The sequence below is a fragment of the Hydra vulgaris genome, chromosome 15 (assembly GCF_038396675.1).
Source record: "Hydra vulgaris chromosome 15, alternate assembly HydraT2T_AEP".
Taxonomy (NCBI): domain Eukaryota; kingdom Metazoa; phylum Cnidaria; class Hydrozoa; order Anthoathecata; family Hydridae; genus Hydra; species Hydra vulgaris.
Genome location: NC_088934.1, coordinates 27,663,125 through 27,688,778, shown reverse-complemented (window position 1 = coordinate 27,688,778; position 25,654 = coordinate 27,663,125). Strand labels below are relative to the sequence as shown.

At 27.2% G+C, this 25,654-nt stretch overlaps 1 protein-coding gene across 2 annotated transcripts in view; it reads right to left on the bottom strand.

Annotated features, from left to right (window-relative positions):
* The window catches only part of LOC100201323 (hydrocephalus-inducing protein), a 150,370-nt gene that overhangs the window by 49,815 nt on the left and 74,901 nt on the right, over nt 1-25,654 (bottom strand). The window contains exons 39-51 of one of the 2 annotated variants that reach the window (XM_065818900.1): nt 24,668-24,860; nt 20,088-20,327; nt 19,632-19,969; nt 19,079-19,262; nt 18,107-18,326; nt 9,002-9,169; nt 7,299-7,418; nt 6,765-6,951; nt 5,732-5,905; nt 5,439-5,645; nt 4,003-4,136; nt 792-1,293; nt 534-706 (exon numbers count right to left, since the gene is read on the bottom strand). In XM_065818900.1, the coding sequence (XP_065674972.1) occupies nt 534-706; nt 792-1,293; nt 4,003-4,136; nt 5,439-5,645; nt 5,732-5,905; nt 6,765-6,951; nt 7,299-7,418; nt 9,002-9,169; nt 18,107-18,326; nt 19,079-19,262; nt 19,632-19,969; nt 20,088-20,327; nt 24,668-24,860 (2,840 nt within the window). The remainder of the gene's footprint in view (nt 1-533; nt 707-791; nt 1,294-4,002; nt 4,137-5,438; nt 5,646-5,731; nt 5,906-6,764; nt 6,952-7,298; nt 7,419-9,001; nt 9,170-18,106; nt 18,327-19,078; nt 19,263-19,631; nt 19,970-20,087; nt 20,328-24,667; nt 24,861-25,654) is intronic. The other variant, XM_065818901.1, reaches the window with a different exon arrangement.

Below are 25,654 nucleotides of genomic sequence, written 5' to 3'. Positions count from 1 at the left end.
GTCATCAAATATCAGAGGAGAACCATAAATTTGTTTCAAATATAATAAACTTATCATCATATGATCAAACGCAACAATTAACTTACTAAGTTGCTACTCTAGTGGGACCTCAGAATTCTTATTAAGTTACTACTCTAGTGGGGCCTCAGAAATCTTACTAAGTTACTACTCTAGTGACACTAAAAAATATGTTTCAAAGAGGTATGTTAACACTGACAATTATGTTTCAAAGAGGTATGTTAACACTGACATATATGCTTTAAAGAGGTATGTCAACACTGACAATAATGTTTTAAAGAAGTGTGTTAACACTGACAATTATGTTCATACACTTGATCAATTATTTGAGTGAGAGCTCATCAAAATAGTCTTTAAAAAAATTAAAAAAGTTCAATTGAGTATGAACATTACTCATAAATAATTTTCAAATATATTCATATCTGAAAATTAGTAAATAGATAGTAAAAATTGTACAGCTTTTGATTTTCTTTAAATTATCAATTAGGAACCAAATTAATATTGAAAATTTTAACCTATGAAGCAATACTCTGTCAAATTGAATAATCTTGCGATCCAGTTCAAGCTCAGGACGAACACCATGAACAGAAACTTTAAATAATACTGGTTCTGGATTATCTTTAACACAGCATACAAGTGTATCTTCATAGAACCCAGGAGTTTTAGGGTATGACCATATTTTCAGTTTCTAAAGAATAACTTCTAATAAAAGTACAAATTCTAACAAAAATGTAATTTCTATCAAAAGCATAAAATCTAATTAAAAAACTTACTTGATTTTCACCAGGTAGTAAAGAAACAAAGCTTGGCTCAAGAAGAAATGTTGTAGCATTGCTATCACTTAAATATGAAAATGTTATATCTGCTTTCATAAGAGAAGTATTTGATATGCATAGCATTTCCATGTTTTCAGGATATCTGCCTTCACGGTATCTTTCTCGATTTTTCCCAGCAAGTAGGGGACCAAATTCAAACACTTCATCCTTCAAAATAAAAACCTTACGAACTATTTCATTTGGCTTTTTGTATTTCTTACAATGAAGAAACACCACTTTTGGATCTTGGCATATTGTAGGTACTGAACATATGCCACGACAGAAAATTTGATACTTTCGTTTAGTTCCTGCAATTTCAAAATGCAAAGTTTGATCAAATTGTCCTATCTCTTGCGACTGGAAACATATTTTTAATTCAATGGTTTTTTTTGGCTCAATTATCCATCTGTGTTCATTAAAAGTGGAAAAGGATTTTACAGTTGTGCAGTGAGATAAGGAACTAAAATATATTTACAATGGCTTATCAGACAAATATGTGCGTGTGTGTGTCTGCCTATATATATATATATATATATATATATATATATATATATATATATATATATATATATATATATACAGATATATATATTAACTATATTCACATATAATAAATTATATATAAATATAGTTTGTATGAATATTTTACCAACTTTAGTTATTATGACAAGAAATTTTGATTTTTATATGTGTCATTCTCAAGTTAAAGTTGTTTCTTTGATCAACATTAATATTTGATCTTCATTTATCAGTATCAAAGTTTATGCAAACTTATGTGGAAAAAAAATTAAATGTAGTTTCAATTAAAATTACATTAGAATGCAACACCTAACATCAGATGTCAACATTAAACTGACAGTTGGCTACAATGTTGTGCTGGATATCAAATCCATGTTGAACCAATGTTGGTTACAGATCATCAGCCAACATTTTTTTGACATTATCTATCTCTCTATCTAAATCTATCTATCTATCTATCTATCTATCTATCTATCTATATATATATATATATATATATATATATATATATATATATATATATATATACGTCCCTGGAAGTACCGCGCTCAACTTAGTTTCTCCGCGCAGCGGTCTTGCTCGGCAAGGTTCGTGTTTCGGAGTTAAAGAGTTGAGAGAGGGTTGCACCACGAATAACGACTAAAAAAAAAAAAATGAGTATCCTCCTCGACTGTAGTGGCCCCCCTCGGGCCTTGGGGAGGTGAATAATCTTAAAAAAAAATAAATAAATAATATATATATATATATATATATATATATATATATATATATATATATATATATATATATATATATATATATATATATATATATATATATATAAAATAGTTTTCAAACTTATTAAAAAAAAACCATTTGATAAATTGATTTTTTTAAACTATAATGGACAAAAAATTCTTAGAAATAAATTAATTCTTAGAAATAATTTTCAAAAAATTCTCAGAAACAAATAAATTTACAGCATTTTAAAAAAGCCTTACTTTATCTGAATAAAGTAAAAGTTCAAGAAAACTTTGTAGAAAAACTTTAATTTATATAAATGAAACATAAAAAATAAAAAAACATACATGACTGCTTTGATGTAATAATTGGCAGTTATAATGGAGCAGAAATTTGTGAGCTTGTTGGAATATATATTTTAGATTTATTAAATAAAATAATCAATATTAATGATTTAGGTCTTGAAAACTATGATCATGGTTTAATAGTAATGCATAAAAAATCTGGTCCATAGCTCAATAAAATTAGAAAAGATACAAAAATGTTTTAAAATATCGGCTTTCAAATTGGAATAAGCATAAATTAATTGTGACTTTTTGATGTCATGATGTCATCACCTATCATTTTGATGTCATGAAATCTTGACGTCACATTAGACCTCTTTGAAAATTTATTTTAAGCTTTTTTAAAAACCAAATGACGAATTATTGTATATCAGCTCAAATCATCCACCTTAAATTGTAAAGCAAATCCCAATATCAATTAATAACAGTCTAAAACTTCTTTGATAAAAAAAGAATTTTATTCCTTTAAATTTGTTTATGATGATGTCCTTAAAAAAAGTATTCTTACTAAAGACACAATTCAGTCTTATGGTATATATGGGAATTTAAAGATAAAAGAAATTGATGATTTTGTATTGAATTAGTCCATCCTTAAAGCAGCAACTGCATATAATAATATTTCCAAAAAATGTATATTATGTCTACAAGAAAAATTTGAAATAATTATGCATGCAAAATAAGAATGTTTATTAAATAAAAATTATAATTGATTTCTAAATCTAGGCTTCAGAAAAGATTTCTCTTAAAAAACTATAAAAATGATAATCAACCTTTAAAAAAACATATTTAAAAAAAAGTAGAAATAAACGGTTTTAAAGAATTCTTTCTACAATAGTGCCAACATATTCCACAAATGTGTGAAATATTACAGTAGTTAAGACATTTATGACCGTAGTTGAATTTTTGAAATAAACTAAAGTTTTATTAATTTGATCATTCACTTCTCATGAGTCTTTATAGATGAAACAGTGTAAAACAAAAAAAATTGTTAAGCGGCTTTCTATTAATTTATTTTTGCTCTTTCTTTTTAAGCATTGAGTACTCTATTTTCAGAATACATTTAAAATTATTCTTACATATATATATATATATATATATATATATATATATATATATATATATATATATATATATATATATATATATATATATATATATATATATATATATATATATACATATATGTAAATTAGTAAAAGACTATTTTCTAACTTTTTTCTTCAACTTGAAGTTTCACCATTGCAGCAATGGTGAAACTTTAAGGATAAAGATCTAATAAAAACATGTATTGTACGTATGTTAAACCAAATTTAGAGTTTTTGATTCAAGCATAGAGTCTGTATATACAAAAAATGTTAATGAACTAGAAAAAGTTCAACCTTCTCTTCCTGATGATCCAGCAATGGTGAAACTTCAATTTGAAGATAAAAGTTAGATTATTTATATATATATATATATATATATATATATATATATATATATATATATATATATATATATATATATATATATATATATATATATATATATATATATATATATATGTATATATGACTAAATACTGATAAAAACATGTTCTTGCAAACCTCTTTTTATCAGGGCTGACTGCAACAGAAGGAGGAGATTCTGATTTTGTTGGAGCCAATGAGCTATGTCGTCCTTTTTTTACAGTTACTGAAGGAATTTTTTCAACCTTGCACTTTGATTGTTTTTTTGATTCCTATAATTTTAATTTTTAATACTATCATGCATGTTTTATATATAATGTAAAACATGCATGATAGTATTAATATAATAATATTATTAATAACTTATTAATATTATTAATCATTTATTATAATTAATAATTTATTATTAGTATTAATAAAATAATAATGATAGTATTATAAATATAACATATATATATATATATATATATATATATATATATATATATATATATATATATATATATATATATATATATATATATATAACCATTGTTATAACCTGTACATATATATAACCAAGTTTACATATTAATAATTAAAAGAAATATATATCTTTTTTGTTTTAAAATAGAAAGTTTAATATTTTAATACAAAATTTAGTTGCTTTTATATCCAAGTTTTTGAATATATAAACTAACACTTTATAAGCTTTTCCAAAATAAAATTGAATTGACTCAAACTAATTATTTCACAAAATTTGAATTCATGATTCCTAAACCATTTTTAATTATTTTTTTTGGTAGTTACATTTAACACTTCATCACTCTGTAGATATGGTTGATATTTTTGTCTCTAATAATCATGTGTTTGCATTTGCTAATATTAAATTTTAATAATCATAATTTTGAGTCAGGTCATTTTGCCCTCATCTTGTTTCATAATTTTTAACTTGCAAGATCAGTTAGAGTTTTTGTAAATCAGAAGATGATCTTATTTTATTAATTAGCTTTATATTATCAGAAAATTTTTTAGATTTTACAAAACTTATCGGGCAAACTGTTTCAATATAAAAAAGCAAAACTCAAAATAAATAATTACGTTTTACTTTTACATTATTCAATATCATTCATTAAATATATATTTTTAAGATATCTTGAATAAGTTTGACAGATTATTTATCACCTTCACATGCTAATGTCTAAGCAGTAGCATTTTTTTTTGTATTTGTTTGGGATTCCATGCTTTTTTTTTAAGTCCAACATGTCAGATACCAGAATAGCCAATTTTTCCATGCTTTTCTTTTTGAACAGTTATCTGTTCCATAATGAAATTTGAGTATAACTTTTTAAAACATCTGATAATAATACTTGACAGTTTACTTTTGAAATATATATTTAATGATTTAACTTGTTTGTAACTTTTGATTTTTTTTTTTATATATGTTTAAATTGCTTTTAGATTTGTTTTGATGTTTGAGGCAGTGGTTGTTTCATGTAGTGGTTCTTAATTTTTTAACTACATACTGATTTATATTCTAAAGCGTTACCTAAATTTAAAAAACAACAGTTTTTCAAGAAACAAATGTAACATACTTTTTTCTCAATATTTTTCTCAACTACATCATTTTTATCTCCATTAACTAGATCTACATCTTTTTCTTCAGTCATTAAAATAGTAAAAAGATGGTTAGATTCATTAACTGGAGGCGCCTGGCGGAAAACAGGACAACTAATCACCGAGAACAGTGTATCAAATGGAAAAGGTGGTAGTAAGTTCTTTAAACTAACATCATGGGCTACCTTGATATAAAAATATTTTTTGAGTTTTTAAGATAATAATTTAACATATAAATTATAACTATAAAAATTATAGCATCTATTTTTACTTCTTTGATTTCTGGCAAGATTTTTGTGTCAAAAACTTCTTTAAAGCAACTTTGCTGTAGTCCTTTCAATTGAATCATAATATGAGGTATTCCAATGCCATCTTTTAATCTTGTATTCAATTCACTTGGAAATTCTCCATTGTTTCCAACACTTGCAGCAACAGATTCAACTATCTAAAAAGCAATAACACTTACAAAGTTTTGACCTTCAAAAAAATTACTTCACAAAATAATTTTTTTATTAAATTAATTATTTTCTGTTTTGGTACATATTTGAAAACTAAATTATACTTGTTATAAAAATATGCAACCATTTTAAACACTTTTTAAAAATAGAAACTCTTTTCTTTATATATTTTTGTCAAACAAGTATATAGAAAAAATTACAAATATGGAATAAATTTAAAAATAACAAAAAAAAATAAATAAAAATAAACATATAACAAATTAGTTAAATAACTTGAGTAAATGTAAAAACTGGAAGTTAACACTTTGTTGTCTATTATTAAAAGTATCCCATGATGCTATGCATATGTTAAATTTTTATTTTTTTATTTGTACTTTTTTAAATTATTTTTTGTGTTATTTATATTAAGGCATGCACACACACACACACACACACACACACACACACACACACACACACACACACACACACACACACACACACACACACACACACACACACAAAACACAATATCAAGCTTTATTTATTTGTGTTAATGGAAAATTTCTGTTAAAATTTTTTAACAAACCAATAATTTTTTGGTTAACTTCCATTAATTTCATTAACTTTATACAAATCATTTTTTTAAATTGTTTAAAATTAATTTAAAATGTATTAATTGTTCTAGGGTGTGTCTCATCTTTTAATTTCTTTAAATTTTTTTCCTTTTAAAATTTAAATCCTTTTTTTTTTGCTCTTTGTCTATCATTTAATCAAAGTTCAATTAAATGAAAGACAAAAAGCAAAAAATTTTATACAAAAAAAAATATTATATAATCAAAAATTAATGATTGAGGATATGTTTACCTCCTTACGTCGTTCTTTTTCTAACTGTTTCTTCTTTTCATTTTTCTTGCTTAAAGTTTGTATATTGATAGAATGCTCAAAAATATCATTTTCGTTTTCTTCAGACTCAATTGCATTTCCAACTGTTCGATCCCAACCATCAAGCAATTTTATAATATCGTGCAATGATAACTCATATGGTTTAAAACTAGATAACATTTACACAAATTAATTTTTTAAAATATTGTTTACCTATACTAGAATAAAAAAAATTCATTAAACAAAAATAACTTATAATTTCTATTACAAATTTTTATAAATATCCTACTTATTCTATTTTATTCTCCTATTTTAAATATTTCAAAATATTTCTCTTCTGCTTTATTCTCATATTTTAAATATTTCATATGTAATAACCTTTTTCATTTATCTGTTTGTATTACTCTCAATTTTTCTTTATTTTCATTCCTCTCCTGTTCTCTTTTATTCCTCTCTCCTGCTCTTTTACTTTCTTTGCTCTGATTACATGTACTGAAAGAAAAAAAAGAAAAAAACCTGAGTCTAAGATCCTTGTCTTCAGGAGATTCAAGTTCTTCTTTACCATCAATAAGTGGAACTGTTAAATCTTTTACTAATGCAGATTTAACTTGAGCTCCTCTAGACCCATTCTTTTTCCTATACAAAATATAATATATCCTATACAAAATATACAAAATACAATATTATAAGAAATAAATAAATTTTCTAGAAATAACTAAACGCACTTAAATCAAAGACAAAACAGTATTTACTAAAACACACATTTTTTGATTAAACTCTTAAATAATATACTCTCTAAAAATTACACATAATACCTTGTTTAGGTTTGACATGACATAATTATACTCAGGCTGTTTGTACAGCTTAAGTTTGATTATGCCATGAACACATGCTAAATAAAAATGAAATACTACATACACCTGCATAAACATGAGCTATTACCTATTTTGGAACTAAATAACTAATTTAGGTCTTTTTTTTAATCTGCATTTCCTTAGTCTTATTAGTATTTTTTTAATCAATGATAAATAAATAATAATTTTAGACAAATAAATAACTACAATAACAAATTCTCCACAATATAAAAGCAATGATTCAAGCTGCGCAATTCTTATACATTTACAGGGCTGATTAACAGGACTGATAATAAACCAAAAATTGACAAAATGGACAACCTATTTTTATAAACAACTTATTGTAATAAACAACCTATTGTAATAAACTATTTATTTCTGTTATTCAATGACTATTGGTAAATACCAATTATTTTGTAAACTACATTCTATTGTAAGTTTTGCAATACATTCTATAAGCTTTTTAGTTCTTTAAATTTATTTTTAAAAATTTTTATATTAAAAATAACACAACTGTTTTCGATCAGCAAGTATGAGACAGCTTAATACAATATTTGTGGGGACCCTAAAATGTATAATAATCCACATTATTGTAAACAATTATTAAAACAATATCTTTTTAGAAGTTATAGTAAATATCATAAAATTAAATATACTACTATGAAAAAGTAAATATACTACTATGAAATCTGACTTTGCTACAAGACCACTATTCATTGACTCTCAAAAATGACATTTTAAACATTATATCTCCTGTGCTTATGAAAAGTAATAAATTATAACATTTTTTTTGATTGTCTTTTAAATAAGAACATTTTGAGCAAACACTTTTAAGTAAGAAGTTTTATTATAATTTATGTTTTTTGAAGTGTGCACTCAAAATAGCCATTCAAATTTCAAGTAGATTGTACACTCATAAAAATATGGTAATATAAATAGAATATTATTAGCATAATTATTAATAACTAAGTTAGTATTACTAACTTAATTATTTATGAATTGCTAGGTTGGTAGTTTTAATTTCTATATACATAATATAAAAAATTTTAATATATAAAAATTCTATTTTAGTTTTTTATATTCTATTTTTAATTTCTATAGTCAAAAATTTTTTTTATGTAGTTTTTAAGTCTGTTTTATTTGTCAGGTTTTTGCTAACACTAGTCAAAACTCATCATGATAAAAAAAACAAAAACCACTCATATAGTATTATTCTAACAATTAAAAATAACAAAAGATATATATTAACAATAGGTTTTTTAAGTCATATTTTTTAAGACCTCTAAATTATAAATGTAGTTAAAAAATACAAACACTAATTAAAAACAAATAAAACAACTAAAACAAAAAAAACAGTTGACTTACTTTTCAATATCATCATTACAAGAAGAATGTCTATCTACAGATAAATTTGTTTCAGCTGTAAAAGCATCATTTGTTGACTTATTACCAGCAATATCAAGGACAAACTTATCTTGACTTTTTTTATCCCTTATTTTATTTTGATTTATGTTTTTCTTTTTCTTGTTACTTCTAAAAAAAAAAAAAAAAATTTACTGAATTTTATCATCCAGTCAACTCAAAGAAAGAATGACTTTTTATTAGTCGAAATAAATTTATGATTTGTGTTTAGTGTTAAATATTTGTGTTTTGGATGAAATAATTAACATAAAAATGTGAAAATTTTTTATTGAAAAATATTTTCTAACTAGGTAATTTTTCTTTAAATTTAGTCTTATTTGTTTAATGTAATGATTCAGATTTACCTGGTTAAAAGGATTATACCTGTAAGGGCTACGGATAAAAAGTGCAATCTCCTTGACTATAACACCCTCCCCATTTAAATTGAGAAGGCGAGTTCCAATTTGAATTGAATTTTATCTCATATAGTCAGCAATTATGTCAGGGCATTGAACAACCTTTACCTTTTTCTATTAAAACTGTTGATTCCCTGAACGTTGTCACCCAATCATCTGGATCTATATACTCTACATACCCAAACCACCTTAATCTTCCTTGATGCACCCTATTAGTACTCTCACTGTTCCCAATCTCTGTTTAAGATCATCATTTATTTCCTTATCTTTCAAAGTCACACCACACATTAATTTGATGATTGTATTCTCTGCAATTGAATATGCTGGATAACATCAAACTTTATTGGTCATGTTTTACTGCCATTAGAAATTGTAATACTGATTTACCAGTAAATAGCTAACTTTTAGTAATTAAAATAAGTAAATTTACTGGTATGTTGCTAGTGTTTAGTACAAACTGTCTCATTAACTATTCATAACATTTGCTAGTTATTTTGTTATATAGAAAACATAAAATATCTAAACTGAGTTTTAAAAAAAGTATACTTGAAATATTGTAATTGAATGTTGAATAATGTGGGAATAGAATATTAAGGTAGCATAAAATACTGTAACTAGGTGTTGGATAGACATAAAATAATAAATGATTAAAATTTTAATAAAATCATTAGGGTTTCTTGGTATTTTTCTTCTTTTGTCGATAACATTGCATGTAGAAGCATTGCAAAGTTGATTTTATTAACTTTGCATATAAGACAAGTTTGCTGAAATGTTTAGTTCAGCAGTAGATTGTATAGCATTGCTGTCATTGTACGCAGAGTTGATTTATTGTTATCAACATTACTATAACATTATAAAGTGTTATATGTTATGTATGGATAAGAGGATGGATACCAGTGTTTAATAAAAATGATACACAATATTTGTATTATTTTATTTATATTCAAAATGTTGCGGGTGATTAACTAGTATACCAGTATTTTCATTTTCATTTACCCAATTACCAGAATATCGAAAAAGTCTGTAAATTTACAAACTTTAACTGCCATACATTACAACACTCTGGATGGTCTTAATAATTCAACTCCCACTGTTTAAAGTGTAGTTAATACATTGAACTTGCCACAAGCACATCTTACTCTTACTCTTTATGCCTTGTCTAATCCACCAGCTGATCAAATCTCTAAGATTTGATCAGCTGGTGGATTAGACAAACTTACCAACAAACTCCATCAAATCCACCGCTATTTATTTATATATTATATCCACGGCTATTTATGTTAATCTCTTGTGACCATCTCCGACCATAATACAACAATCAATCTCTAAGCTGATAAAAATAATAACACTTAAACAAAAATCTGATCAAAAAAGTAAAAACTCTCATGATAAAATAGCTGTAATAACAATATGGTGAATGGAAAAATAATTAAAACAACAGTAATAAAGTAAAAGAAGTTATTAAGTAATAACACAAAAGTATATCGTATCACACTCTAAAAAAACAATAAAAACTTTGAAAGGAAAGACAATTAAAGCAACAGTAAAAAGTAAAAGAAGTTATTAAACAAAAACACCAAAGTATATCATATTACACCTAAAAAAAATCAATTAAAATCTAGATACAAAATTAACTATTCCAGTAAGATTGAAAGAACGAACCCTAATTTTGAAAAATGTATTTAAAAAATTAACTTCAATAACAACAAAACATAAGTACAAAAATAATAAAAAAATTCATAAAAATTAAAAAAAAAAAAAAACTGTTATTGTGTGATATTTTGTGCGCAAGTGTAAAATGGTCAATGAGATTCGTGAATGTAAGTGTTCTATTTCAATTATCTGTAAGTGTGATCATTTGACTAAAATTTTTGTACTTCCAAAGAAAGCTTGTCATAAAAAAAAAATATAACCCACTTTAAGGACTTTATTTTGATGAGAGGAAGGATAAAACTCTAGTTGTTGAAAAACTTAGATCAAAACAGTTTTAACAAACCAGGTTTTGTTTACGGTTTAAAAGAACTAGGTTCAAGGTCATGTTTCACCCTCTTTTAGGTTGGCTGAATGCATTGCCAGAAGCATTATTCTATATTTAAATACAGAGGGATTTTCATTTCATGAACTGGTCATAATCAACTTTAACAGCACTGTTACTAACACAGTATGGAAAACTTTAGTGATATTTATCTAAAATTATGTAAATACTGCAGTGGGAGGTTTGCTTGTTACACTAAAACAAATTGCTACTCCAGCAATTTTTTAGACGTTAGACAGAGGAAGGACAGGCCCAAAATTGTTAGTGATTCGATTGGAAAACAGCTTAAAAAATGTGTGAAATTAACAGTAATTTGTCATTGTCAATTGTGAAATTCTAGAAATTGGAAATCTTGTGAGGTATAAGTTTTACTATTAAATCAGGCAGTTTTTCTGAAAATCAATTTGTTTACAAACCTAGAACAATTTTACATTCAAGGTGGTTAACAACTGCATATAGAGTTTTATGATTGCATTCAAGCCTTGAAACCTCAATAGAGGAGCACAAAAGTTTTTTTGCTTTTAAAATCATTATAAGATTCCTGCCAAACATATAAATTGCTGAAAGTAACAAACCCAGTAATTGAGAAAAACACTTTTTTTTTACACAGCCGAAAAACTAACTTTTGATAATGGTACTTGGTGCAGTTAAAGCAATTTTAAAATATTATGGCGTCTGTATGATATTTTGTTGACTTCGACATTTCTGTAAAATGATCAGGTCTGTGAATTATTAAAAGACTAAAAGAATTAAAATGAGAAACTTTGTGGTATCATAAAACATAAATGTTTATAGAAAAAAAACCCAGACCGAAGATTTTTTTTTTTTTAAAAAGAATCTTCATAAAATCACAATTGCTTGTCCAAAATTTAATAAGACTTTAAATAAATATGTTTTTTAGGTGAAATAAACATTATAGTTTAACAATATGATGTGCTCTGATCATTAATTGGCAACTTTTCTTAATTATAAGCTCTTTCTTGATCTGAATTCTAGTATTTTTTGTGAAAATTGATAGAAATATTGTTTTGACAACTACATATAGTTAATATACATCAGAACCAATTAGAACTAGGATCAATAGTAAATTAAGGAACTTTTTCAAAAGATTTTAACTAAATTCAGGTAAACACCAATGAGCGGAGTTGATCTAAAGACTCCAAAATGGTGTTCTTTAGATTCACTATTTCAGGTCGTAAAAAAGTTTTGAAAATTATATATAAAAAAGAAAGTTTCTCTAAATGTTATAAAAACCTGAAGCAAAAAAATTAAATAATTAAAATATAATATTTAAAGATCTTGTTTGGACATAATATGCTGACAAAACCATGCTAATTCCAAATGAAAGAACTTGAGTAATTTTTAATTTGCCTTAATTACACCGAGTAGTAAAGAAATGTGTTCATAAGAGAACAATTTATAGACAAGAAACCTAACTTCATAAAGAAAGTTTATCTTGAGTTTTAAACTACTCAAATATTAAAATACCTAAACTACCAAAACTTTTTGGTAGTTTAGGTATTAATGACTGGAAAACTTCTATTATTTTTGTAATCAAAATACCAGTCTTATACATTTAGGTCACAGGAGTTGATGTTAAAAAAATTACTTTCTAGACTGATGTCTTCATTACTATCTAATCAAATTTCTTGAAATGTCTCTTATTTGAAATAAAAATTTTTATTACTTTAAAATAATTCTTATTACCTGTGTTATGTATTTGTTATTTATTTCTATAATTAATTTTTCTCCTTTTTTAAATCAAATTAAATAATTGCATAAACATGGTCTTATTTTAATATTAATATTATCATATATTTTTAAATATGCACACTTTCTATAGTTTAAAATTATTAAATTTATAACTTTTTCCCCCATTAATCATGTCTCTTATCTCACAATAACTCTTTAAATCTAAAATACAAACCTTGACATATATGATGACTTTGAATTAGATTACAAGTTCTAAAATACTTTTATTAAAGGAGACACCCAATCCTGCCTGAAAAGGTTTTTTTTTATAAACTAGTGAAATGGTTACTACAATGAGGAAAAAGGGGTGCATTCAGAAAAACAAATATTTTTTTTATATCTTAAGAAAATTTGTTTTAGAGGAGTATTGTTTATAAATTGAAAATAGAAAGTAAAAATAGAATATAGAAAATAGAAATTGAAAATAAAAATTGCAAGTTGCAAAATTGCAAAGTTGCAAAGTTGCAAAATTGCAAGTAAAAATAGAATATAGAAAATAGAAATTGAAAATAGAAATTGCACAATTAATATTTAGACTCTTCATTTTTTAAGCACAAAGATTTAAAAAATGAATGTTTAAGAAATGTTAAGAAATTTTAAGAAATCCTCTACTACTATGGAAAAGAGTAGAGTATATGTAAGAAAAAGGTCTTTTAATTCAGTTTATTTCTAGAAAAGATACTAAACAGGTTATATGTCAGGTCAGGTTGTCCTGCTACCAGTAACATGTATCTTAATACAACCTGCTTCATGTCCTGCTGCCTTTAAGGACAAGCATTTTTAGGCAAAGATGAGAAGAAGCCAACTTTGACTTACACATCACCTGCTTTGGGGCTCTTGGTTGAGTAGAGGCTAGAGATGGTGTCTTGATAAAAATACTCATCTTGGCTAGACATTAAATGCATGCAGCTATTGTCTTGAAGAAGGCCTCATAGGCAAAGAATTAAGAGATAAATAGATTCTGTTGACAAGCCCCACACCCCTTCCTCATCTATTAAGCTGGTGTAGATGTATTTAAAATACATTGTTTCCAGTTTAGGATGTTGAATACTGAATTTTTTTGTCTCAATGCCTGGGCTTTGCTTGTGTTTCTTGTGTCTATTTTCAAGATTAGGCAACTCATTCTATTATCTCCTGATGAGGGTACACCTCTAGAACCTTATGGTTATGAGGTCGGCTGGTAGTCAGGTTTCCTGAATCTGTGGTGGTTCTCAAAGAGGCTGATTCCATCAACAGCTGTAAAGTATTAGAGTACTAATGTTGTGCATGAATGATGTCCCTGTTTGTACTTTTTGTGTGCATTGTCGAGACCACATTTGTTACAGCTTAGGGTTTATTAATAGTAATAAGGAAATTGTTTGGAGTATTAAATAGTGTCACCAAGTTCTCTAAATCTATCATTCACTAATATTTGTGGTCTTTGAAGTAACTTTTCTTCTGTTGAGCCTTATCTCTTGCAAAATTCACGAGACCTACTTGCTCTTTGTGAGACTAATTTGAGTTCAGCTGTCTCATCTTGTGATCTTAGTGTTGATGTTTATCTTCCTTTAATTTGTAAAGACTCCAATAGTCACATGATTGGCATTGGCACTTACATTCATAAGAAATCACTGGTTTTATTGTGCATTAGATAGATGTGGATGTTAGGCCTATTGCTCTCAACATTTCTAAAGCCTTTGATAATGTTTGGCATGCTGGTTTTCTCCATAAACTCTCTTTTTAGTGTGTATCAGGTAAGATCTTTAAGATTATTGAATCCTTCCTTACCAATCATAGTATAAAAGTTGTCCTTGATGGACAACACTCTTCTTCATATCTTATAACTTCAGGGGTTTCTCAAGGTTCTATCTTCAGCCCTATACTTATTTCAATTTACATTAATAACCTCTCAGAAATTCTTATATCTAAGGTGGCATTCTTTGCTGATGATACTACCATTTATTCTTGTCTTGATAAGAAGCCAACACTCTCAGATGGCTTAGAGGGGGCATTTGAGCTTGAAAAAGATCTCAATTCTACTACAGCATGGGATTCTCAGTTGCTGGTGAACTTGGTAACCAAGTTTAACTCAGATAAGACCCAATTACTTTAAGCTATCGCTATCGCATTAATCTAGATCTTCCTATATTTATAAACGGTAATGTACTTAATGGGTCATTTACCCTTTGTCAAACATATATCAATTCCATTGCAAAATTAGCATCTACTAAGGTTGCATCTCTTTATCATGCTTGCCACTTTCTTACTCCGGATTCTATTCTTCATCTCCATAAATCTGAAATCTGTCCTTGTATGAAATACTGTTGCCATACCTGAAGCAAATCTTTGAATAATTCTCTTTCTCTTTTAAACAAGTTGCAAAAACGCATTGTAACATAGTTGGCCCGCTCTTTCAGCCAGCCTTCAACCATTGTCACATCGTTGTAATATTGCTTTTCTTTCTCTTTTCTATAAATACAATAATGGACACTGCTCTAAAGAGCCAGCATCTCTTGTGCCATCTACTAAATGTAATTCTTGTGTTATTCTACATTCAATAAGGATAGGCGATTTTGTGACGATTTGTTATGAAGGGGAGGGGGTCTTAATTTTGTGACGCAACATTTTTTAAATCTAGAGACTTTCTTTTAATTAAGAGAATATCTGACCAAACCAAAACCCTCGGTTGATGTATCTACATGTTGATTGTAAAATCAACTATGTCTAAATCTTATTTAGTCAATGTGTACACTCCGTTAACGGAGTAGTTATAGCCTGTTAACAGACTGCTACGGCTGTAACAGTCTATGTGCAGTGCACTTTCTGCCCTTTGATTTTATATGGTCCAAGTACAAAACGATTTTATTTAGTTTATGGGTAGTGGTATAGTGGTGAAGCGCTCGCTTCATAAGCGAGAGGTTCTGAGTTTGGTCCCCAACATGTCCCTGGTAGTACCGCACTCAACTTGTTTCTCTGCGCAGCGGCCTTGTTCGTCAAGGTTCGTGTTTTTGGAGTTATAGAGTTGAGAGAGGGTTATAACCACTATTAAGTAAGCTTCTTATCTGTAGTGGCCTTCTTGGCCTTGAGGAGGTGAATAACAAAAAACTAAAAATACAAAAAAGTTGGTGCATAAAAAAGCACAGTAACAAAAACATAACCCATGTACACGTACTAAAAAAATATAAAAAATTTCAGGCGAACAAGAAAACCTTAGTTTAGTAGACAAAAAGTGTCAAAAACTGCGTGACATAATTTATGGACTACCCCTAAAATACAAGTTCACACTAGTAATCAAAGAAGATCTTGATTATGATGAAGATCATAGTTATGTCCCCCTTAAAAAAAAAATTAGAATAAATTTTTTTTTTCCTTTTAACACCAAAAATATTAGTAAAGACCATTCTGTTGTTTTTGATTGTAATTTTTATTCAGGAGCTGCTTCAGCCAACAACAATAAACAAGAGTGGTGGTAAAGTTGACAACTTCTATATATCAGTATGTAATCTTTAAAAAGGAAGAAAAAAAATGACAGTAGAGGCAGAAAAAAAAAGAAAAATCCTAAAATATTAGCTGATAGAAAAAAAATTGACTTGACATTTTAATTCTAAAATTATGGTTGAACAATATATTCATATTAGGTAGAACAAAATAAAATGTGTTGCTTTAATTGTTAACTCTTCAGATCTTAAACTTGCCCAGATTATTGGAAAAATAATGGATGGAAAAGGCCATCTATGGCAAAAAATTTTTTAAAACAATAAGCATTTTGCAAGAGTTATTTTCATTTATAAAGAAATGTTTTCATTCTAGTATATAATTTATTTAATATATAATTTTCATTATAGGACCTAGACAATGCAACTATAAAAATGTTTAAAAAACTGATCTAGATGTTTTTTCGAGAAACGATAAATGAAAGATAATGAAATGATAGAAATGATAACAGATATCTTATTAAACTGGATGTAAATTGACTAGGAAGAGAAAATAAATAATTTAAACTCCATATTCCTAAGGCATCATCACTATGCCCAATTCATCGATTATCTTACCTTTGATGTTTTCCACAACTGAAATATCATTCCACAACTAGGAAAAGCAAACCAAGCCTATTTTCTTGTTGTTGCAAACAAATTAGCCTGATTTGATTTTTTTAGTTGTGTAATATTTCAATTGTGGTTTGTTCAATAATACTTTAATTGCCGTTTGTTCAAAAGATTTAATTAAATACCGCTAAAATGGATAACATTGTTATTATCAAATATGTATAGAACTAATTATCAAGTATATATATTTTAATGTCATTCACCTCCCCAAGGCCAACAAGGTCACAGTCAAGGAGACTACCTTATTGTGGTTACAACCCTCTCTTAGCTCTTTAACTCCAAAACAAAAACATAAAACAAGTTGAGCTCAATACTACCAGAGACATGGCAGGGATCGAACTCAGAACTCCTTGCCTACAGATAGAACTGTGATATTTACAGTATTAAAACTAATTGACTAGTTAAACCTTTAAACATTACAATAATAAACTTATTTCTTTTTTATTCCTATAAATTTATTTAATAAAAGATGTTTTTTTTTGTAAACCTCACATAAAAAAATTAGCATATCCGGAGCTAGAACCCTTAATTAATGTAGCAGGCTACCTTTGTGGCGGCAGGCTATAAGAAGTCAATGTATGTACTGAAGCCCCCTGGCAGCAGGTTATTTCAGTGTGACGTCAGAGACATAATCTAAACTCGCATTCATAGTTATATATGTGTATATGTGTATATATGTATATATATATGTATGTATGTATGTATGTATATATATATACATATATATATATATATGTATATATATATATACATATTAAAAGGCAGAAAAAACATTAAATACCTTTCCTCTTCTTTTTTTTTTTCTTCTAACTCCTTTTCTAACTTTTCCTTTATTTTTTTTGCTTTCAGTTCCTTTTTTTTATTATACTTTGATAGTTTCAGCAATAATCTCTTTTGATCAATAACTTTGCGGTCTTCATTTGAAAGAGCATCATATTCATCTTCATTCATCTCTTCTAGCATGTCCCATTCCTTCTTCTCAGCCGTTTGAAGTTGCAATTCTATAAAATATGAAAAAGTTTTCTTTTGCTTATACATAATCATCTTTTTATAATATGAAAATCTCTAACAAAATCAATTTTTTTTTTCCTGTTTAGTGCTCAGCCAAACATTTTTGGGAACTTTTTAACATGAACTCAAATGTGATATAAGTGTGTTATGCACAAATAATAAACATATTATACAACCCTCAGAATTAGGGTCGGCATTTGGCAATGCTGACCTAACTGCTGACTGAAAGTGTTTGAGGTTGGCAAAAAATTGCTGACCTTGTTTCTATGTTTTATAGTAACCTCTTTGTGTCAAACTCTTTTTGCCAACATGATGCCGACCTCTAAAAGTTTGAGATCAGCAATTTATTTCCGAAAAATTTTTTCCAAATTCCGAGGGTTGATTATATAAATACTTTTATGTAATAATTAAACATTAGCATATCTAAATGTAATATAATCTAAATATAAATATTTATAATTATAAAAAAAGCATAAACAAATATATGTGATATAAATATATCGCATATATTATGTGATAAACATGTTGTATTGGCTACAGCAAGACAAAAATAGTTATTTATAATAAATAGCCAGTTGTTATTTTACAATTAATTTTCTAGTACATAATATTAGTTAAAGTTAGTGTAAAAATTTTATATTATCAAGATAAATATAAAATAAACTTAAATAAAAACAAGAAATAATACAAAGTATATAACAAATAAAAAACTATTGAAAAAACAATAAAGAAGGTTTTATACCATGTTCATATTTTTTCTTTTCATTTATATCTTTCACAGTCTCAAAATCCAATTTTAGTGTAATCGCATAAATGTGTTTTCGATTATTGATTGCTTTTAATACAATTTTAGCACCGGTAGTAATGTCATTAATAAATAAACTTTCCAAACCATCAAAAATTATTCCAGTTGCACAATCTGTTGCCTTTTAATTATAACATAATACAAAAATTTAAAAAGTCATAAAAAGATATATTGCGGTATATACATATATGCGGTAGTGGTGTAGTGGTAAAGCACTCGCTTCATAAGCGAGAGGTTTCTCCGCTCAACTTGTTTCTCCGCGCAGCGGCCTTGTTTGTCAAGGTTCGTGATTTGGAGTTATAAAGTTGAGAGAGGGTTATAACCACTATTAAGTAGCCTCCTCATATTAAGTGGCCTTTTTGGCATTGAGGAGGTGAAAAACAAAAAAACAAAAAGAAATTAAAGTTATTATATAAAGATTCAAAACATAAACTTATACAAATATTTATGTAAATGAACATTAAAACAAACATTATATAAATAAACTCACCTGCATTCTTTCAGATAGCAATTTTATTAAAATATCTTCTGGTAAAATACAATTATAAAACTCTTCCTCTACACAATCAAGACCAAAATTAATATCTAACTTTTTTGAAACAAAGTTAACATTTGGAAGCATATGAAGTGTTGGAGGGTTCTTTTTACCCACTTTAGCAATTGGAAAACCCCTGTTACTTGGTGATTTTGATGCAATACCAGGCAGACCAAAGTCTGCTGAAGCATTAGGTAATAAGGAAAGAGCTTTAGGTTCATTATTTATAACTGGATCTTTATTCAACTTTGTGAGACGAGCAGCAGCAGAACATAATTCACGAGCTCGAATTGCTTGACAAAAGAAAAATCATAACAATGTACAATGTACAAGTTATTTAAAAATTGGAATTTAATGACACTATTAACTTTAGAATATAGTAACTATAGTAACTTTTAAAATAAATTTTACCTGCAACCGATGTACCACTTTTTATAGATTGTATAACAATTTCATCAATTTTGATCACAGCTGCATTATAAAATTTTGACAATTCAATTGCAGTTGCAGTTTTTCCAGATAAAGGAGGGCCATGAATGATTACACACAAACTATGGTGATTTGAATTGATATCAAAACTTATATCAATACCTAAATAAGATGCTATAGCAGATGCCACTGGTGTTACTTCTAAATCTCCAACTCCAGTATCTAGAAAAAAACTTAGTAATTAGTTTACAATATATGTTACAATTTTTGTGAACTAGTTGAATGCTAATAAAATTGATTGTTATGGGAACAATAAATGAAAGCTGTATTTGATTATAATATCAGTCTAGATTCTATAAGCCATATGCAAATCTTTTGTTACTAGTAGTGTTGTTTTAACATTTTCTGTTCTGTTATGATTTGACTCATTTTAGACTTTTACCCATTCACTTTCATTTATAATTTATGAGCCTGATATAAGATAACAACTTTAGTTCATAAAAATTGAATAAACAGTAATTATCCCTCATATGAATTTTCTTAAGTTCACAATTTCAAACTTTTATAGAAATACTTTGTGCAGGTAATACCAAGCAAAATTTGTATGGTGATGTCAGGTATAAGATACAACAAGTTGTATGTTATGCTTTTATATTCAATTTTACTGTTAGCAATATATATATATATATATTATCATACTAATAAAACGGAATTTATTTTCTGAAAAAATCTTTTTACAAATTACATAGTTTTAATTGATATAATCACCTAATCAAATGTAATATACTGTTCCACCTTGTCTCACAGTTGTTTAAAAAGGGGTCCTAACCTCTTTGGAAATGACCCAAAAAATGTCTTGGAGGGCTGATTTTGTAGGTTATGGTGATCAATTGGGAACAAAAATTAAATTCTTTTAATTACATCCGCAGGAGAAAATTGCATTTAAAATTTTTGTCTAATTTACACTAATGAATTAACTTTCAAAATGCGTTTCCACTGCTAAAAGTCACTAAAAAAACTTTTTGTTCTGTCTTAAATGTTGCAAATACCTCTAAACAATATTGTATTAACCTATTGTTTAACTTTTTTTTCTTTTCTTTATTAACAAAATTGCAAATATGTTGGCAACAAAATTGAAATATGTTGGCGCCAAATTTTTGCTGCTGAAATAATGTAAACAAATAAGTTGGGATTTCTGTTAAAAACTAATTTTTCCTTGTCAAAAAATGCCTAATTCAGCAAGAACTCATGGTGATTGCAGAGAATCTGTTTGCTTTTTGTGTTTAAAGAAAAGTGATTGCATATTAACTGATTTTTTGACTGAAAGAGTCAAGACTATTTTTAAATGTAATATTAATTTCAATGATGAGAAAATTCCAATTGGCATTGGCAATTCATGTAGAAGCAAACAACAACGACTTGATATTGTTAGTATTATTGGACAGATACCAGACTTGTACAATTTAAATTCGATTATCATTAAGCCATCTACAAGATATTATGGTGCTTGCCAGTGTATAATTTGTAGGGTGGCCAAATCAAAGTTCAAAAAAAATCTGCCGCAGATTGAGCTTGACATATTGAATCAAGAAACAAAAGTCTAAATTGACCATATCAAATTTTTTAGTCCCAAACCTTTATCATCACAGCCAGCTGAAAAACGATGCAGTATTTGTTTGTCAGTATTTGCCAACATCTTCACTTTTGTACTATAGGTACAAGGCAGAAAAATATACTGAAACTTGCCGTAGAGGACCGTAAGTGTGCAGAACAAATAGCAGCTGATTTAATCCATAAAATAGATGCCTCTCCAGGAGGTACTGTCAAACTTAGTCAAGCAAGTGGAGGTAAGTCTTTAAAAGTTCTTCCAGGACGTTCTGCAAGGTACAAGCAACAACTATTTACTGCTGAAACATTGGTCCAAGTTCAAAACAATACGAATCTTTCCAATGTTGGTGTGAAAAGGTTTGCAGCAGCTCTAAACAACTCAATGGAAAAAAGAGCTGTTGAGACAAACGTAAAGCGATAACTTGACAACCTAGCAAACACCCATGTTGCTGGTGTGATGTTGAGTCAACCTTACAAACTCTAGCCAATCAAGAACATTTAGTTCTTTATCCAACAGTTTTGCTGGATTCCTCTCTTCAGGCGCAAAACTTCAATCGGCTAAGAGTTATTTAAATGTTGTTCACCCTACATTAATTAACCCCTACAGGCAATCTGAGCTTATTCTTGATGTAATTCCTCCAATGGAACTTCATATTTTTCTTGGAACTTTCAACCATACTTTCAAGCAAATTCTTGAAACATGAGATCAAGCACAAGGATGGCCAAAACTCTTGTGGCTTGCAAAAAAAAAAACACAAATGCAAGCATATCATGAGGGATATTTCAATGGAAATGAATGCAACAAACTGTTGAAGAATGTTGAAACTCTACTGAGTCTTGTCCAAAAGCATTGTGCATTGCAAGCAATGCCTTTTGTTGATTGTTTCAGAAAGCTTCAATCTGTTAAAAAAACTTGTTTTAGAAAGATCTTGGAGGCAAGATTCTGTCAAAATATTTCAGAATTCTAGCATTGTTACCTAGCTCTTGGAATCTCAGTTACTCCCAAAGAACACACAATTATTTATCACATTAAGGAATTTGCTGTAAAAAATAAAACTGGGCTTGGAGTTTTAAGTGAGCAAACCACTGAATCAATGCATGGCAAATTCAAGATCCACTGGCAAAGGTTTAAAAGACAACCTTCTCATCCTCAATATGGGGACAAACTTCAGAGTTGCGTTATTGATCTTAACAGCAAACAAATTTGAAATTAACTTGCTGTGGATTAAAAATTCTCAGTAGAAAAATCTCAGTCAGAGTATATTTTTGTGCGTGATTGATTTTTCATCCTACTAAAAAATTAAAAGAAACTTGATATCTGTATTGTATATTGACATACTAGTATTGGAATGTATATACAAATATTCTTTATTAAAACATAATTTTGAATCTAAGGGTTATTAGTTTGTGATATTTGTAAAAGTAAGGCAAAAAAAAGTGTTTTTTTGAACTTTTGGCTGTGCAAACACTTTTCGAAAATTAATGTTTTATGTGTAAACTTTAAATGCAATTTTCTCGTGCAGACGTTATTAAAACATTTTAATGTTAGCTTTCAAGTGATCCCTATTACCTATAGAATTATCCCTCTAAGGGATTTTTTGGTCATTTCCGAAGAGGTTAGGACTCCTTTTCGGGCAACTATGGTCTTATTTTGCCTTAAAAATATTTTTCAATGTGCTTTTGAGCAACATTTTTTGTAGTATATAACAACAATAAAATAATTAAAAAACAACAACAACAAAATATATTTACAACTTTCTGAATTTTCGATAATATTATTTTGTATGTAATGATATTTAGATTATTACTTTGATATTAGGTATTACAGTTTTGTTTTAAACAGTATTTTCAACCTGTCTTCATTCTCTTTTTTTAAACATTCTTTCATCCTCTTTTTCACTTTTTTCTTCACTTAATTCACTAGATACTTAAACTGGTTCTAACATATACTTTTTGTGCAATGATATATTAACACCAAGCAGTAAACAATGCGTTCAAAATTAATGATGACATATTTTAAAGCTTAAGTCTAACTTCTTTATAAAGGCAGCATCATTTGTTATTATAAATATTGCACCATTTGTTATAATAAACGCTTCACCATTTTTTATTATAAACGCTGCACCATTTTTTATTATAAACGCTTTTTGTTATAATGAACACTGCCAAGTTTTTTATTATCAACACTGCACTATTACTTATTATGAACACTACACCATTTGTTATTATAAATATACTTAAATTACTTAATATTTATAAATTAGATTTTATATTACTAAAATTATTATTTATAAATTACTTATTATGAACATCAATACATATTATGTATTGATGTTCATTATAACATCATCAATATTAAATCGCTCTGTACATGTGTTGGTGCTTATGGATATATACGTTCAATTAGGACCTATATTCTAAGACCTAGATTAATTTTCCAGACATATTAACATTATTATATAGATCAAATATATATTATTGGAAACTATACACTTTTTTATCTACTCTAATTTAATTTGCACAAATCTGGCTACAAATTTTAATCTGATACTTTATTCCTAATCATTTTTTAGAATTTGCAAGCTTTAAAACCATATAAGTTTTAGCTGTTTTCTTATGTCAAAAATGTAGAAAATAGTTTTTATCATTATTGTTAATGCAAACCCTAATCACAATATCAACATTTGAAATATAATTTTTTTAAAGTTATTATAAAAGTAAACAAAATTCAAGTTGATTAAAAACTTTGCTGGTAAATAGTAAGGGTGTAGAACGTTTTTTCTTTAAGGTGGTGTTGCTTGTTAAGATTTCTGTTTTGGATTTATTGAGAATACAAAGTATAGACTACCATTATGGTAGAAATAGTACAACACCATACTACTACCTCCAATAGTAGTGGCCTATACTATTTCGGCCTTGAGAAGAAGAATTAGTAAAAAAAATATTAAAAATACCTTTCTTGTCATTTTCATTCAAATTAAAAGTGGGTGAATTGTTATTAACAGGTGATTCTCTAGGAGAATTTTCAGCAGATTTGTGAGATTTTTCCCAGTAGGCTAAAATTTCTTTAGGCAGACTATCACCAGGATGTCGTGGAGGTAATAAAGTCATATTGTTATCATCATAACAATGCAATGATTGTAAAATCTTTCAAATATGAAAACAATATAGTTATAAATTAAATAAAAATAAAGAATTCAATAGTTCAGAATATATTACAAAATTTATATATATATATATATATATATATATATATATATATATATATATATATATATATATATATATATATATATATATATATATTGTCAGAAAACACTTTCTTCACTTTGTCAAAAAATATTTTTTATATATTCTGACAAAGTGAACAATGATTGTTTGCCCTCCTCTAGCGAGTTTTAAAAATGATCAGAGCAGCACTGATGTCTAACAGTTATTTCTCCTGATACACACAAAACAACCTGATACACACACAAAAAACTCATAGAACAATATAGTATTCCACTATATATGTCCATTGTGTTATGCAACTCTTTTATGCACGTGACTTTTTTAAAGTTGTCATTATGAGAGGATAAAAAAAGTAAACAAATTATTTGCAGTATTAATTTTAATACCATTTGTAATAGGTTTTTATTACCAATATTAATATAATAATATAACATTTAATATTTGTATGGTATGATAATCAAGATTTTTAATCAATATCAAGTTTAATTACTAAATTTACTATAAAGAAATGTCGTACTACAAAACATTTGATGTACCTTCCAAAAACAGATATGATCACAATTCTTATACAAAGACACATAGACACTTGCTCAATTCCAGATAACGAATTCAAAAACAATGAAGAAACCTTTCCAGCTGTAACTTACACCGATTTATAAAATTATCTATTATTTTTCACCAAGTTCTTATACATCTGAGGATATAAAGAC